The 16986-nt window shown below is 40.0% G+C and overlaps 1 protein-coding gene across 2 annotated transcripts; it reads left to right on the top strand.

The window, feature by feature from the left end:
- On the top strand, window positions 1–13050 carry LOC111234955 (natural resistance-associated macrophage protein 2-like). Of its 2 annotated transcripts, none has more exons than XM_022763208.1 (16): window positions 1–309; window positions 1403–1492; window positions 2613–2761; window positions 2868–2990; window positions 4737–4856; window positions 6802–6908; window positions 7018–7088; window positions 7185–7252; window positions 8281–8436; window positions 8531–8689; window positions 8821–8907; window positions 10153–10272; window positions 10531–10680; window positions 11218–11291; window positions 11387–11540; window positions 12364–13050. In XM_022763208.1, exons 1-16 carry the CDS (start codon window positions 282–284, stop codon window positions 12469–12471), a joined length of 1764 nt encoding a protein of 587 aa, XP_022618929.1. In that variant the 5' UTR covers window positions 1–281; the 3' UTR covers window positions 12472–13050. The 2 variants fall into 2 exon arrangements, with proteins under 2 accessions (XP_022618929.1, XP_022618928.1); XM_022763207.1 differs by having other exon boundaries at window positions 2610–2761.
- The last annotated feature ends 3936 nt before the right edge of the window (window positions 13051–16986 follow it).

The raw sequence follows: 16986 nt of genomic DNA, 5'->3' as shown, positions 1-16986 counted from the left end.
AACAACTGGTTCATTTGTCAAACATTGGCCTTGTGTGTGACTTTGTCCTCAGGTGGTTTCCTCCCTCGTCCTCCTTACTTACCTGTCCGGTGAGTCAACACCTTCACTCGGAGGGACGATGTCCAACCTGCCGGACATTCCTGCTCTCCATAAACTCCGCTGGAAACAACAAGGAAACGAGGAGAGGGGGGAAATGAATCAGTTTACCGGAACGTACGCGCACACCTCCGTTGCTCGTGTCGTCTGATGTGGAGAAGTTTGACAGATTCCTGCCGTGCATAATGAAGATGTTCTCCTTTCTCCGTCCAGGTCAGTTTCAGGTGCTCTCTGACTGTAGTTAAATTGTCTAAACTTTATTTTTTCCTCACAAGTTCCCTGGTGTTTAAAACAAGGATTTATAGTGTGACAAAGTTCGTATGGATCTTATCAACACTTCCTGTGGTATAATATGATGTAATATCACAGGAGCTAGTTTTGCTGTGAAAGCGAAGTTGGATGATCAGCTGGACATGGCAGACACTTGTCCCAAATTCACTCCATGTCACTAACTTTAGAAAAGCTGCACTGAATAGTCAGTTAATCGATTAGTTGACAGACAAAAAGATTAACTAATTCAATTATTTTAATAATTGATCATTCGTATATATGCCATGACCAAATATTTGGAATGATGTCTCTGTAGTGTTTACTTTTGCGATCTCACTTTATGTCTTGTGCAATACCTCATTTAATGGTGACTTATGCTTTATTTTGAGCACTCACTTTTTATATAATATTATTTTGTTATCTTATTTGTTAATATAGTTTTTAACTTTATTTTTTTTATTTGAACAGTCAGGTGGGGTCAAGGGAGGGCCAGTTATCCTGTTGGGTTTTATTATTTAAAAAAAAACAAAAAAAACAATCAAATATTCTATTTTAACCCTCAGTTAAGATTTAATTTGAAGAAATGCAAAAACATTAACATGAACAGGAAGCAGTGTCAGTAACAGCACCTTTGCATCACATTAAATTTTTGATGTTCAGGTTCAGATTTCTTGTCATTTCCACGTATATGTTTAACGTAAATATGTTGTGAACCGCTCGTTCATTAGCAGCAACAACTTATATATAAACAAGGTCGATTGTCTTTTAGCATGGCCAACACTTGATGATTGTGTGGAGAAATGATGAAGCTGCCATGTAGAGCGGGGTTCACTGGGGGCCCAACAACACATTTGGACCCCACTGCCCCCTAGGAGGTTAATCCGTCCATGTCCTGAGGCTGAATGAAGAGCTAACCTGATGATTACCTGTGCACTTTATTCTCATGGTTTTCAGCATGTGGGAAGGGTTTTGTTTTGTGTGCGCTGTGATCATGTAAGTTACTATAATCTCGCTGTAATTACCTGTTTGCTTCCAGTCAGGGACCCCCCTCCTGAAGACATCCACATCTCCTCTCTGCCTCCCAGTGTTCCCATAGATCAGGAGGCAGAACAAGCTGGAGGACAAGGTGAGGGTGTTTATTTTGTAGACAGTCTTTTTGTGAGGAATTATCACAGTTTTACGAAATGCTTAGAGCCTTTTAGAAAGGGATTTATTCAGTTACAAGGAAGTCATTCCTGCCAACGCCATGTATAACAAATCCCCTCAGTGTTGAGAGAGGTGCCTCCTCTGACAGTGAAGCACCCGGCTCTTCTTTTCCCCATTAAACCAGGACAAACCTCAGGCAGTCATTATATTACCAGTTTATCTTTGTTCAACTCTTTGCCCTATGTACTGTATGTAGAATATTGTCCTAGTTTCTTGCAACATGGCTCACTCTGTCAGTTTACTCCTTTGATCCACACTGGAATATCTCAACAACTATTATATTTATTGTCATAAAGTTTTGTACAGACATTGATGGGGACCAGAAGACGAATCCTAATGAATTTAATGATCCCCTTTCATTTCCTCTAGCGCCGCCAACAAGCCAAAGTTTGCACTTATTCTGCGAAAGCTTCTTTCCCAGGTTACATATCTCTATAAGTGGTACAATTTTCCCCTTGTGTTGTTTTTGCTATTTTCAGAGGTAAAATTATTCAGTAATCTTCAAGAAAAAAAAGAAAATATTAGAGTATAGTTTTAAAATACTAAGCATAATTTGGATGTCGCAGAAGTGCGTGGTTTTGTTTTTCTTGACAGTCTCACCTCCAGGTCCATTTAGCAGCTGTTCTGAAGCTTTCAATCATATGACGAAGAAGTTTGACAGTTGTCATGCAGTTGTAAATGTAGAAAATTTTTAACTCTAACTTCCAAGTCATCGTGGATAAGAAGTCCTTAAGGTGTGTCATCAAACGTCACGTTTCCATGACAACTCCAACTAATGAGGAAGATCATGTGATATGATCAAAAGCTCCACAAAAGTGGACATTGAGGTGACGTTGTTCGTCAAAGGCTGTTTCCAAGTTAAAAAATGAAATCTGAAACTCATTGTTTTATTGCACCTTCATGAGAATCAGAGCAGAAAACATAAAGTCTAACCATGCAGTTGTGTGTGTTTGCTACACTGAAGGATTGTGGGCGATGTAAATCCTTTAGAGGTAAAATTTATGTCGTAGTTTCACCATGTTTGTGTCACATTTCAGCAGATGATGTGGTGGGAGAGAAAGCAGTGATCCAGACCACACACACACACAGAGTCTCTGCTCCCTCGGTCTTCCTCCAGAAACAGGATAATGACCCTGTGTCTAGTACTTACTTTGACCAGAGGGTCCCTGTTCCCAAGGACGACAGCGAGGTAACCCACGAGTCCATGAAAAGTGCTAATGAATGAAGTGATGCTAATTTCCAGTCTAGATCCTGTTAACGTTGTTAGTCTTATAGCTAACTTTTCTCTACTGTAGAGGGGTATTAGTCTCCGTAAGCTGTGGGCCTTCACTGGGCCGGGGTTTCTGATGAGCATAGCGTACCTGGACCCAGGTAACATCGAGTCTGACCTGCAGTCTGGTGCTAAAGCTGGCTTCAAGGTAAGGCTGCAAGTAATGATTGTTTTCATTTTCAGTTAAACTGCAGATTACTTTCTCGTTTATAAATTAATTGTGTTGTCTACAAAATGCCAGAGAATACTGAAAAATCACCATTTCTGAAGCTCTGGTAACTTCAAATTGCTTTGTACAACTGAGAGTCCAAAATCCAAAGATAATCAGTTTACAATCACATAACACAAAGAAAATCAGCAAATCCTCACAAATAAGAAGCTGGAACTTGGGAACGTCTGGCATTTTTACTTAAAAAATGACTTAAACAGTTAATAAATTATCAAAAAACCACCACTAAGACTCTCTAAACAACCACACGGACACAAAACAACCTTAAAGATACACAAAACACCCACAATGAGGCGCAACATGCAACGCGGTTGCTCTGTGCTGATCTGTAGGTCTGGCTCTTTTGTAGATGTTGGGGGGGCTTTTACATGTCTTTGCCCAGGGTCCACTTGTCTCACAATCCATCCCTGCTTTTTTTTTTTTTAAATCCTTAAGGACAGGTTATTCCCACGCTCTCTCAGATTGGCTTGACATTAGTCTCACTACACTGCTGGTCAAAGTTTAACAAAGAAAGCAACAAAGTGTTGCCAGACCTGGAAACACATTCTTGAATTCATCACTCGTGGTTTAATTAGAGTGAAGGTGAAGGAGTTGGAGTGAATATTCACAGAGTGGTGAAAGAGTGACTGAGCCTTTAGCCTTAAACCAGACTGTTGATCCAATGTTAAGGGATTCTTTTTGAGGTTCACATCCTGCTGCCATTCAGAGTGGTAAGGCTGCAAAATACTGACAAACAGAAACATTTTTGTGGTCAATTTCAATCAGCTAAAACAGTCAAATAAGTTTTGAAAATGTTTTTTGCTTTAGTGTGGTGTTGAAGAGAAGAAAAGGCAACAATAAATCTGTACCAGACAATACTGAGTCCTCTCTAAAGATATAAATACCACACAGTATTGGTGTACCATGCAGCTCTACTGACAAACAGAGAGACACATGTGGGTGAAAGCATAACCTCGCTGGCAGAAGAATGAGAGCGTGATGTAAGAATAAATCCAGACTTCCTTTATCATTTTTAGATTTACCAGAAAAACTATGTATGTTGAGGAAGAGGAAGTAAATGCAGATGGCATCAGTGCACGGCCTAAAAATATTTGTGAGATAATGTTCAGAAATAACCATGAGGCTGATGTTGTTGTGTTTTTATTGACATACAGTATTTCAACAACTGTTGGATGAATCACCATCAAACATTCATGGTCCCTAGGGGAGGATTTGTAAAAACTGACCTTTCATCTAATGCCACACTCAGGTCATAATTTCAAATGTTAGAATATGTAGCATGTAGCGCGGCTGTAGACCAGGGGCAGGCAAATGAGCCAAATCTTCCCCTCCAATAAAAATGATACAATAGAATCACAATAGAAGTGGATGTTTTCACTTTTATATTTTGCATCAAAACTTTTACATAATTTCTCATAAATCTCCTGAAGGTAACAATATATTTACGTTATGTAAATCCCAATAAATAATCAATAATTTGCTTTTCAAACACAAATAGGTGGTGGTCTAACACAACTCCTAATACTGCAATACTGCTAGTATTATTTCCCAGGCAACATCCACATTACAACAAGAACATCACTTTCCAAGACCGAAATCTTATCGCCCCTTATTTGATCTCATAACGTGGCTGATGAAGTGACGCTTCTGTTCTCGTCCTGTCAGCTCCTCTGGGTGCTGCTGGGAGCCACCATCATCGGCCTGCTGCTGCAGCGGCTGGCGGCCCGGCTGGGCGTGGTGACCGGGATGCACCTGGCTGAAGTCTGCAACCGGCAGTACCACACTGTGAGTTATACATCTAATCCCAGCTCTTAATGACAATTTCCTTTTTTGCATGAAGTATCCTAACTCCCTGCCTTCACTCACTGCATCTTCTGTTTTCATTTGTGATTGGTTTCCAAATACAACGGGCCAACAGGGTTGTCTCAGCAGCAATGGAGAGATGATCTAAATGAGAGGCTGTGAGCAAACGTCCTGGTTTATTGAAACTGCCTCATTGCATAACCAGCTCTGTTGTTACAGTAGCTGTAATCTTTGGATTATGTAATGAAAAGACTCAAATCAAATGTAAGACAAGGATAGTTTATCAAACAAAATGTGGAATCTGATTTAATTTGCAGTTAAAATCAGAGCGACTGAATCAATTATTCACGTCGATGTACGTCTAAATCCAGCTTGTGTAAAAATGTATCTGCTTCTCTAATAACTGAAGAGGAAAAGCAACTGTTGGCAAACGTGGTAAAACATCATGCGACCACCTCTTTTGTTCTGTTTTTCTTTGTTCTCAAACATGCTACTGCATCTCTGCTGGGCATGTTTTAAGTCGAATTGGTCGAGTTTGCGTCTTTTACCTTTTCTGTTTAGAGTACCTAGAGATGCAGCTGAAGAAGTCAAGATGTTTGTGTTGTGGACGTGTCAGCCAGCTCAGTCAGTCTCTATGTACACAAGCTGCTCTATTTTAATAAACCCATAGGTCAAGTTTGTAATTGGCCAAAATGATGTAAAGCTGGAAACAATTCACTGAAAATGAAAAAGAAATTGGCTTTGTGGACTGATGCATCTGGACTGTTGTTGCTAAATCAGCTTTTTTATGTCTAATAAAAACAAGATGATTTAGCTACAGCTTTGAACTAATAGCTCAAAGCTGAAATGGGCCTGTATACACTCACACTTTCCATTAACTATAGTTCACTTTACATATTGACAAAAACAGATATTTTACAGATACAGCAAAAGAGAGAGGTCTATCTATTATTTTGCATACCCTCATTGATATAAATGGGGTGGACAAAATGATAGAAACACCTGCAGCACAACAAACTACATCCTCCAGTTGAATCAACACCTTTTAAAAACTGAACATTATAAACTTTGAGGACAGGTTTTCATTGTAGGACTGTTGTACTGTTGTATTAGACTGCAGTAGCTTTAGCTAGGTGTACCTACTAAACTGCCAACTGAGTGTATACAGACACAATGTAGGACCTCTCAGATACGTCTTTTTACTTTAATATCCATTCTAACGGCATGATCACACCACTGACCTGAGACCAGTTTCTCAGAGGTAGACTTTGACTGCGGCTTAGCTCAAACTAATAGTCAGGCTTCAGGTAGACGTCTAAATTCATCCACAAACAAAGCTGTCCACTTCTTGACTGGCTACTACAAGTAGGACCAATTTTCTATGAATTCTGGATAAAGGGAAACTTTTTTTCAAAATAAGAAACATGGCTGACCAAGCAACCGCTGAGAGAAAATTCATCAGTGAGCATAACAAACAAAAAAACTTCCAGCTAATAAAGAGTGCAGCTCAGAGCTGACATGCTGTGGTTTCTTGTAGCAGGGCTCAGTGCTTCTGCTGACTCCTCAGCTAAAGTCCCCATAAATTATGAGCCATGTTTTATTCTTTTTTTTTTTTCAGTCCTATTGATCAGCCAAAAAAAAAAACCCACAGATGCTGAATCAAAAAAATCAAACTAAAGGCAAGAATGGGTCAAAGGCTGGACCAATCAGGGCAGAGCTGGACAACACTGTCTCATACTCCCACATGGGGACAGAGCATGACACTGCAGCACTTTGTTGTATTTCATATGTGCTTGTATAATATTGATCTTGATGTTTCAAGTTGTTTTTGCCCGTCACATGCTGGCATGTTGTTGTAAACTGATCTTCACGTGTAAAATCGGCAGAGAGCCCCTTGAACATGATATCATCCGTGTCATCTGTCCAGGTGCCTCGTATCATCCTGTGGTTGATGGTGGAGCTGGCGATCATTGGCTCAGACATGCAGGAGGTCATTGGCTGTGCCATCGCTTTCAGCCTTCTCTCCTCTGGCAGGTGGTGTAAACAGACTTCAATATGAGGACGATCACTTTGAAATGGTTTGATTACTACCTGGATGTTGATTATTTCCAATGTGTGTGTCTTTGTGTGTTTTCACCTGTAGGATCCCCTTGTGGGGTGGTGTCCTCATCACCATCATTGACACCTTTGTCTTCCTCTTCTTGGACAAGTATGGTACGTTGTGGGCGCTTTCTGTGGCGTCTTCACACATCGTCAGAGTTTTACATGGATCATTTTCAAACTGTAGTGAAACACGTTCTTTCTCTGCAGGTCTGAGGAAGCTGGAAGCATTTTTTGGTTTGCTCATTACTATCATGGCCATCACATTTGGATATGAGGTACAAGCATTTAACATATGACTGAATATGAGTTAAACAGGTTCTCTTTGACGTTTCTCCCACCCATGATTTTCTGTCTATGCTTGAGCTTGTTATAACATTTAACTTAAGGGTCCTGAACCAGTCACATGCATGAAATAAGTCAATGACAGTAAGATGTAGATTCACAGGCTCAAATATATCATGTTGAAAATATTTGTATCAAATATGATGCAACAGGTATTAGAGGTCATATTTCTGCAAATTCTTAAAATGTTGTGTATTTTATAGTTTTATAACTTTTTATAAATCATACATGGTTTTAATTATCTAATTAAACCAATTAAAGATTAAAATGTCATCTTTCTAGGATGTTTAAAGTGGGATTCTGAGTATTTATATGCAGTTTTATTACGTAGTCTGTTATAACAGGTGCAAAAAAGACAAGACATACAAAAGTATATGATACAAAATATAGCAATATACTTAGTGTTAATGTATTAACCTCCAGTGAAATACACTATAATACATTAAATAGAAAAAATATTAGATTGATTAAAATTATTGGACAAATGAAAATGTTGACCTGATGATGGTGCTACAGGAAAAGTTCATCGATCTCTAAAATTATTATAATTTGGAAGATGAATGTCTGAACTAGATTTCATGGCAGTCCACCCAACAATTGTTGAGACATTTAGCTCAGAACCATAAATGTCAACCTCATGCTGGCGATGAAATTTCAGGGACCATCAAAGGCATGAGGAGACGTGGTATGGGGAGCACGAAAGGACAAAATGTCATGGCTATCTGTTCAGTAGTTGTTGAGATATTTCCACCTTGTAAAAGTGGTGGAGCGACCTTGTAAGAAGTGGCACCAACCAACACACTTTATTTTAACTTGTCTCCCAATCAGTGAACAGGTGGTGCAAAATCACCAGGCGCCACTTGTCCCGTTGTGTATCCAGATTCCCCCTAATTTACATATTATAAATGTCTGCTCAGGCGTTTGAAGTTTATGCAGTTCCTCTCTGTTTCCCCTCCGTCAGTATGTGACAGTGAGTCCAGACCAAGGCGAGCTGCTGATGGGGATGTTCGTGCCGTACTGTAAAGGCTGTGGGCCAGTTCAGCTGGGCCAGGCCGTCGGCATCGTAGGAGCAGTCATCATGCCTCACAACATTTACCTCCACTCTGCTCTCGTCAAGGTGCGATCAATCGCTGAATAGTTATGACATTCCCTTTTCTAATCATCTATATGAAACTGTCTGACTGCATCAGCCGATCCGAATGTTCTTTCAGTCTCGAGAGGTGGATCGGACAAACAGGAAGGAAGTAAAAGAGGCCAACAAATATTTCTTCATTGAGTCGACCATCGCGCTGTTTGTCTCTTTCCTCATCAATGTCTTTGTGGTGGCTGTTTTTGCCACGGCTTTCTACAAACGCACAAATTTAGAGGTGGTGAGTATCTCTGCAGTTGCTCTTAAGATCTAACGAGTAAAATTAAAGCCGTGTTTTGGAATTTCAGAAATGTGTGATTTCATTGGCTGTTCTGCTACAGGTGTGTGTGTGTGTGTGTTCTCTGATTTCAGCACAATGTCTGCAATCAGTCAGGAAGTCCTTATTCACATGAAATCCCTCTGAACAATGAAACTCTAGAGGTGGACATCTATAAAGGGGTAAGTTTCAAGCTCTTTCCATGCAGCTATTGCTACAGCATGCTTGCAAGTTCACCTCAGCAAGTTAGTGTTAGTGTTAGTGCCAACGTTGCATTAACAGCTGTTTCCTTACCAGTCTCGTGACTGTGCAACACTGTGAATGTGTTCCACAAGACACTTTCTAAAAATGTCCACCATTATCCATGTTTTTGTTATATTGCACCTCTCTCTCTCTCTCTCTCTCTCTCTCTCTCTATGATTTTCGATTGTTCACTTTGTCTTTGAATGTGGCCCTTCACAACAACTATAAACATGGTCGGACAAAACATTGCATGAACTAGTTCAGATGGAGCATACAGCTGTCATCAGTGTGTTTCTAGCAGCAGCTGTTTTCAGAGAAGAAGCTCTAAAAACCCACTGTCCATACCTGCCCAGCAAGCACCGAACAGCAGACGGACACAGTTAGAGACCAGCTGGTGAACATAGTGGAGCATTTAGCTGCTACAGAGTCAGATCTCCTGACTCTTTAGTTTTGTTGTGTTTAAAGGATCAATTAATTCACTTTTAACCTGCATTAACTTATTTTGTGAGCAGCACAACACAAGGTGTAAATACAACATGCTCAAATTTATTATCATCTTATAAAGCTGATGTGGCAAAATTGTTAGACATCCAGCAGACATGGAGCATCATTATCTTTCATTTGGGGTCATGCTCGATGAATGTAAGTCCAATATTCTTTTTCCCTCTCCATGTATCTGGGTCTGTAGCTGCTAAATACTCCACTGTGTTCAGCACCTTGTTTCTAACTTTGTCTGGTGTTTGGTGCTGGGCAAGTGGCACACAGTGGGTTTTTATAGGTGATATTTTTCACTGAAAAAAGCTGTTGAAACGATACTAATGAGAGCAGTGAGAGCGAAACACAACAGCGAAGTTGTGGGCTGTAAACCCAAAATAATGAGCTGTAGGATGCTAAAACACTACATAGATCTGAGGGGAAGTGCAGAGTTTAGTGATAATTCTCTGTGGGTTTATCACCACTAGTGACTTCCTTCAAATTACAGTAATTTCATCCTCTGTAAATATGAAAAATAGTGATTTAAGTAGCTTTAAATTAAAATGTTGGCGTCTTGTCCTCTCCTGTTTTTATTGAAGCAACATAAGACTGTACTTGTTTTCTTGTCTGTTGTGTGTAACGCTGCTGCTGAATTTGTTTTCCTAAGTTGGTTTTATGGACCGTGTTCCTTGTTTGCGTGTCTGTGGCAGGGAGTGGTGCTGGGCTGTTTCTTTGGCCCAGCAGCGCTCTACATCTGGGCTGTGGGGATCCTTGCAGCTGGTCAGAGCTCCACCATGACCGGAACGTACTCTGGTCAGTTTGTCATGGAGGTCAGTGGAGGAGGGAGGAATCGGCTGTGCACAAAAACACACACATATAGCACAAACAATGGAAACATCAGCCCTGTCCATCACCTTCATCATAAATATCTTCTCCCATATCAGTCCGATAGTGTTATTGAATTTTAGCCGTACACTATTTTTGTAGCTTTACATCAAAAACTCCATTACATCCAGCAGGATCTTCTTTGCTTTGCTGAAACAGTCGTAAGCAACTGCACACAGACTGATGTGTTTCCCTGCCCTCAGGGTTTCTTGAACCTGCGCTGGTCGCGTTTTGCTCGGGTGTTGTTGACCCGCTCCCTCGCCATCACCCCCACACTGCTGGTGGCCATCTTCCAGGACGTGCAGTGTCTTACGGGCATGAACGACTTCCTCAACGTGCTGCAGAGCATGCAGGTCAGACAGGAGGGGGGAAAACTGCTTCACTGGCAGCTTCATCCAACCATTCACCAGCATCTGTCCGCCTTTGTCTGCTTTATCCTTCTTGTGTATCACCTTTATCTCATAGCGCTTTATAAATCCGTTATCATCACGTTAACATAATTAAGATATATAGTTATATATATGTGTGTATATATATATATATATATATATATATATAGTTAGGATTGGATTTCATTTTCCATTCTGGATCCAGTTCCAAGTTCATAAAATTACCTGATTTATTAATCTTACGGTCTAATGCTTTTCTTAGTAATTAATGAGCTAAATAGTAAATATGTACTCTATCTGGAAAAGGGTTTGAGCTCCTAGAAAGTCAATCTTTGATTTTCTAGTTATTAAATATTAAGTTATTTATAACTTCTTTTACTCATGACTGTTTAAAACCCCTATGGATGTCATCAGGGTTTACTCCAGCTTGGGCTTGTGGTAGTTACTCTCCACCCCTGCACTGTGACATATCACACATTTCTCCTTTGTCTTCTCTCACAGTTGCCATTCGCCCTCATTCCCATCCTCACCTTCACCAGTTTGCCATCTCTCATGAATGAGTTTGCCAACGGAATGTGAGTTCATCTACATCATGAGACGCAAAGGCAACTACGACTCCACTCGCTTTATTTTCTGACTTTCAAACATATTTATTCTCTTCTCTCTGCAGGGTGTTTAAGATCGGAGGAGGGGTGGTGATCTTGATGGTGTGTGCCATCAACATGTACTTTGTTGTGATTTATGTGACTGCACTCAACAGTGTGTGGCTGTATGTGGTGGCAGCGTTCCTCTCCATAGCGTACCTGACATTTGTGGGATATCTGGTAGGTATTATCAGAACAGAATTTACTGAATGATGTTCATTCCTCTGTGAACCCAAAACTTGTTTAACCAGATTCTACAACAAATTATTCAGACGGTTAACAATCTAAACTTTACTGTGATTTCAAGTCGGTCAATATTGTTGGAATGTGTCGTCACAAAACCAGATAATGCTGTCTACATATATTTACAATGCTGTCGCTTTTAGCTTTCTGTTAGCCTGTCGTCTATAATAAACTAGAACCACTTCCTTATGTCAGGATGACGTGGTCACTAAGATTAAAAATTAGATCTGCAAAAAATGTTGATAATTGATGAAAAAGTCCTTTTTAAAACAAGAATGCTAAAAATCCACAGTTTCTCACCTCTCAAATGTCAATATTTGCTGGTTGGTTTTCTTTCCAGGTTCACTGAAGATGTCACTTTGAGCTCTGAGAAAGTATGACAGACTTTTACAGAGCAAAATATTAATCAATAATGAATATAATTGTTAGTTGCACTCCTACATTGGAGCGACTAATAGTGCCCTTTATATGCAGGTAGTTAAGATCTTGTGAACTTTTAAGTATACGAGTAATTTCTATGTTTTGTTATTTAACATCTGAAGTATTTCTTGTGGCCCGTTGGAATCTGAGAGATGGGTTTTCTGTGTGTGTGTTGGGATAAAACGATGATGAGACTTATAGAAAAAACAGAAAGTGGTGTCACATCACAGCAGCACGGTTCACGGTACGATGCTGCGACTTTATATTGAATATGTGATCTTCATCTGACTGATCAATTACTGATTAGTTGTTAATGTGTGTGTCTCTATCTGTGCTGCAGGTGTGGTTGTGTCTCATCGCTCTGGGAGTTTCCTGTCTGGACCCGACCACCAGGAGAGAGAACGACACGACCATTCTGATCGAGCAGCAGCCCGAGTTCGACTCCTGAATCAAACGTGTGCTCGAGCTTATTACAAAGGTGCAGCTGTGAGCAGCCTGACTGTTTCAGCACATCCAGTCTTCTTTGGTGCTGATTTATTTATACAATAGGTTTATTAACTGTCACTAGAAATTTTGTATGAATTGCACGATACATATCTACGGTCCTGTCCAAATGTTCCAGGCACTAAAAGTAAAGTGAGGATTCTTTCAAATATAAGACCATGAATAGTTTTTATTTATCAATCAACTTGTGTTGTAAATAGAAAAAACCTAAATCAATATGGTGTGACCACACAGTTTTTCCATCGTACTTGGTAGATAGGTTTAGCATTTAGTCTCTGTATCTTCTGTCATCGTGTGATCCCAGACTGACTCCATGATGTTGAGATAAGCGCTCTGAAGAAAGTTCTTTATGACTCTGGTTGTGTGTTTAGGGTTGTTGTCCCACTGCAGAATGATTTTGGGACCGATAAGACACCTACCTGATGGTATTAAGTGATGGGTAAGGATCTAAACAGCTAACGAGCCTAAAACTTTTCCACAGTACTGCATTTATTTAGTAATCAATAAACTGTTATCGTCTGTATCTTTTACTGATTGTACAAAACAATTAAGATGAGAAGATGAAAACATGCAGCTCATACAAAACACTGTCTCTGGGTTTCTGCAGGTTCAGGAGGTTGCATTTAAGACTTTGAACCTTTTTCATGGATGCAGTTTAATACCTGTTTCACAGTCAAACAGGCCAACGTATGAAAGTAACCAATAGAGAAGACATGGCTTAGAAACATTCTTTATCACTACTTCTTAGCAGTCTGATGGTGCTGCCTAAAACCTTACCAAAAAAATAGAATAGTGACTTTTTAATACGTTCTAAGACTTTTTCGAAGAAGCTGAATCCAATGTTGATCAAGAACTTTGAAGACCTGCAGAGACCCTGTTATCTCCATGCAGTTTCTCTCTTGGCCACAGGGAGGCAGTGCAGGTCACAGGAGAGATTCCTCGGCCACAGTAAATGTCTCACCACCAGAGCTGAACAACATAACACAACACATTAAATGACATGGTGCGTTACATCATGTTTTACGTGTTGTTACGATTGCACAGAAACAACATTATTATATTAAACAAACCAAATAGAAATAGCTGCAGTGATGGGACTTGACTGTATTATTCATAGTGTACATTCAGATGTGGCTGGTGTTTGACATGCCTGTGGTGGTGGTATGTCTGAAGAGTTGCAACTATTGTGCAACAGCAAGCAAGCACTGCTGGTTTCAGTGCTGCTCGAATTCCAGTCCTGAAGTGCTTCAGCCTTTGCAAGCCGAGGAGAGGCGGATGGACAGGTTTTTCTTTGCATTGTGGCGGGGAACTTTTTTTTTTTTCTTCTTCTTCTTCTCCTTCTTCTCTCCCTGTCATGGAGGCAGAGTTATGTAAGAGGGGAGAGTCTTCCCACCGCCCCTCTCTGTTTTTGTTTTTCTCAATGAGCCAATGTCTCCCTGCCTAGGCCTCACAGCCTGTCCAGTAGGCCCCTTTCCTGGAAACATAGCCTAGCAGAGGCCACTCAGGGGCAGGCCTGCGAGGTGGTGGGAGGAGGAGGAGGGAGGGAGGGAGGGTTGTGGGGGTTTGGGGGTATGTGGAGGGGGGGGCTCTCGCAGCATCACAGATTTGTAGACCCTACAGTCCCAGCCCTACATGAGGCTCAGATGCTGCAAGCACATTTCAACAGCTAGTTTGTCATCAGCATGATTGGATGTAGCTAATGCATGGCAGAGTGCATAAGGCTGTAAGTAGATGCTGTGGATTCCCAGGTGTGAAATGTAGAAATAGAACCACAACACCTAATGGATGGACTGTATGTTTGTGTGTACGTCTGTGAGTGTGCAAGACATTAATGTGATATTTTTTTTTTGCAATTATTGAAAATATCACCACTGATGTTTACTGTACAGTATAACTTGATGAACATTTTTTTCTGTTGAATTTTGACACATGTCCCAGACATTTGGTTGTTAATTCAGTGGAATTAACTTTCTGAATCTTCCCTGGAGGACGATTGTTTGGCCTCGGTGCCCTTGAAATATTTACAGCTGATTTTTGACAATGTGCTCAAAACTATTTTAACAAACAGTGATGTTATTTGTACTGTGTGTTTTGTTATCATGCTGCAGTTGATGACATGCTACAGATTAACAGACTTAAGCTGCTGATTTATGTTTGCTCAAAGATATCTTTGAACTACCATGCTGTTTTATTACTGTGGCACACCAGAACTGGCTGATTTAATGAGATGCAATCATAAAAAAATCATTAAATGTGTTGTGTTGTAAAGAACGATGCCACTGAACAAACACAATAAACCACAACGTAAAAATAACACTGCTGTACATCAGGATTATATAAGAATAGTCACCTTTGTTTGCATCATGACTTGTTTTCATATCTGTTTCTTTCTCTCTCTGGGGTTTAACAATGATGAATTTCAGGTCTCAGGTTTGAAGTGTAGTTCACTTGTGATTTACTTTTCCTTTCACCTCAGGTTGTTTTTACATGCTTGTTCATTAGTTCTGTTGCCTGCAGAAAGATGGATGTACTTTTTACACGTATCGGGTGTTTGAAGTCACATGTTTTGGACAGATTTTCCATGGGTACAACTGCAGCACCCTGCAACACTCTGTCCAGGCCCTCCTTAACACCATTTGACCCCTTTGCTCTTTCTGTCGGTCTGTCTGTCCTTTCTGAGGAATGCACATGCAACGTTACCAAAAGTAGAGGGGCAAGACGCACCAGAGAGCAGGCAAAGATAATGAATTTCAAGTTGATTTAGTAAACAGTGGCATCAGCTTTAAAACCACATGACATTTTCCAGCTGTGCGGTCCATACTTATTATGTATATATTTTTACACAGATCTGTCAGTGCTGCCCTAAAATGTCCGACACCAGGAATGCAAACAGCAGGGCCATTCTTGTTTATGCCTTGCATTGTGGCCACTGTGGGCACTGGCTGAGCTTGTGGTGTAATGGGCCCACATGTGTTTGGAATGGGGAGCCTGACTATCTCAACTGTGTAGTTATTCCTTTATTAACAAGTTTATTTTCATTGTTTCTGTCTGTTTTGCTCAGCTAAACAGTCTTCCAGATGTGCGCAGTGTGTCGTTCTCTCCGTCATTCTCATGTGTGTTTTATGTGTGTAAATGCAGAAAATATCTGCTGTTACTTAATTTCACACCATAGTTGTTCACCATGCACTGCAGCAAGAAGATGCGTGTGATTTACTTTTAACTTTTCTTCACCTCCAGAGGATAAGGAGGCACTGCAGAACCTCCATGTTGTATATACAAATATCTGGGGACCCACTAGTTGACCACATTGCCTAACATGGTGTCAAACCCACTTCTATTTATTTGAACAAGGTAAAACAAATGTGTTTTAGTCCCAGATGCTCAGAAAATGACTATACTCAATACAGTGAAAAAATAATTATGAAATAACAGGACCTGTCTGCCTCTTAGTACATCTTATTTTAATTTAGACCAATAGTAACAGCAACTGTTCATGTTTTTCTGAATTATTCACTGGATTTAGACCTTAAATAGTGGCTATTTTTAGTTGTAACTGATCTGAATTTTTACATGATGCAACCATCATGTAATGTTTATGACAAGCAGTGGTAAAGTAAAGTAACAACAGAGCCTGGGTGCTCTGTTGTTGCACAGATGTTTGGTGATTGCCATAACGCAGTGGTTCCTAGAGTAAAATCCCCTAGCATTTTTCAAGTAAAACAATTTACAGTTTCATTTTACTATTGTGTCACTGGAGGGAAGAGAAATGAGAGAGAAAATGAAACAAGCCTGGGTCACTGGTTTCACTCTGCCCTCTGTTACCTCCAGACATTAAGTACTACTGAGGAACAGTTACCATGTAGTCCTGCACAGAGTTATATCTCCCAACCAAGTCTTGCTGATGTGGAGGTGTCCAGTGGAGACTGGATCCTTCAGATGAAGAGAAACCGGAAAGCTCTCCTAAATTACATGCATTATAGGTATAGTACAACTATTTATAGTTTCCTTTTAAGGTTCAAGGTTTACTTCAAGTCACACAATAGTTAAAGTTGTTAACTAATTAATAAGCACTTGTATCTACATCTCTTATATTATAGTTTTATGAACAACTAATTAAATGTTTATATACTGCTTATAAATGCTAAATAATGGAAATTAAAGTCAAGTGTTGCTAATTTTAAATACTGCTACCAGTAATGTCATCCCAGTGAGTGGTTTTGGTTTCAATTTTAATCAGAGATTATGATATCGCAATTGTACATGTAAAATCGCGGATTACAGGGTTACTTTAAAGTAAAAGAAAACCTTAAAGTAGGCTAATAATTGCAGCTTCTAGACACTAATGCCAGTATCACACCTAACCACGCAATGATAATGTTGAATTTTTTTTTTTTTTTTTTTTTGGGGGGGGGGTTGCATTATGTTGGCCTGTGATTAAAAATGTCACACCTCCTCCACC

Source organism: Seriola dumerili, unplaced genomic scaffold (genome assembly GCF_002260705.1).
Source record: "Seriola dumerili isolate Sdu_G_001 unplaced genomic scaffold, Sdu_1.0 BDQW01000468.1, whole genome shotgun sequence".
NCBI lineage: Eukaryota > Metazoa > Chordata > Actinopteri > Carangiformes > Carangidae > Seriola > Seriola dumerili.
The sequence above is the reverse complement of the archived record's forward strand: the minus strand, read 5'-3'. Positions and strand labels throughout refer to the sequence as shown.

What these genes read in the sequence shown, in the direction of transcription:
- LOC111234955 (XM_022763207.1), top strand. Translation starts at nt 282, where the DNA reads ATGAAGATGTTCTCCTTTCTCCGTCCAG. An exon ending in GTGCTAAAGCTGGCTTCAAG is followed by an intron (nt 2,991 to 4,736) that starts GTAAGGCTGCAA and finishes TCGTCCTGTCAG; the next exon opens with CTCCTCTGGGTGCTGCTGGG. An exon ending in AGGTGGACATCTATAAAGGG is followed by an intron (nt 8,908 to 10,152) that starts GTAAGTTTCAAG and finishes TGTCTGTGGCAG; the next exon opens with GGAGTGGTGCTGGGCTGTTT.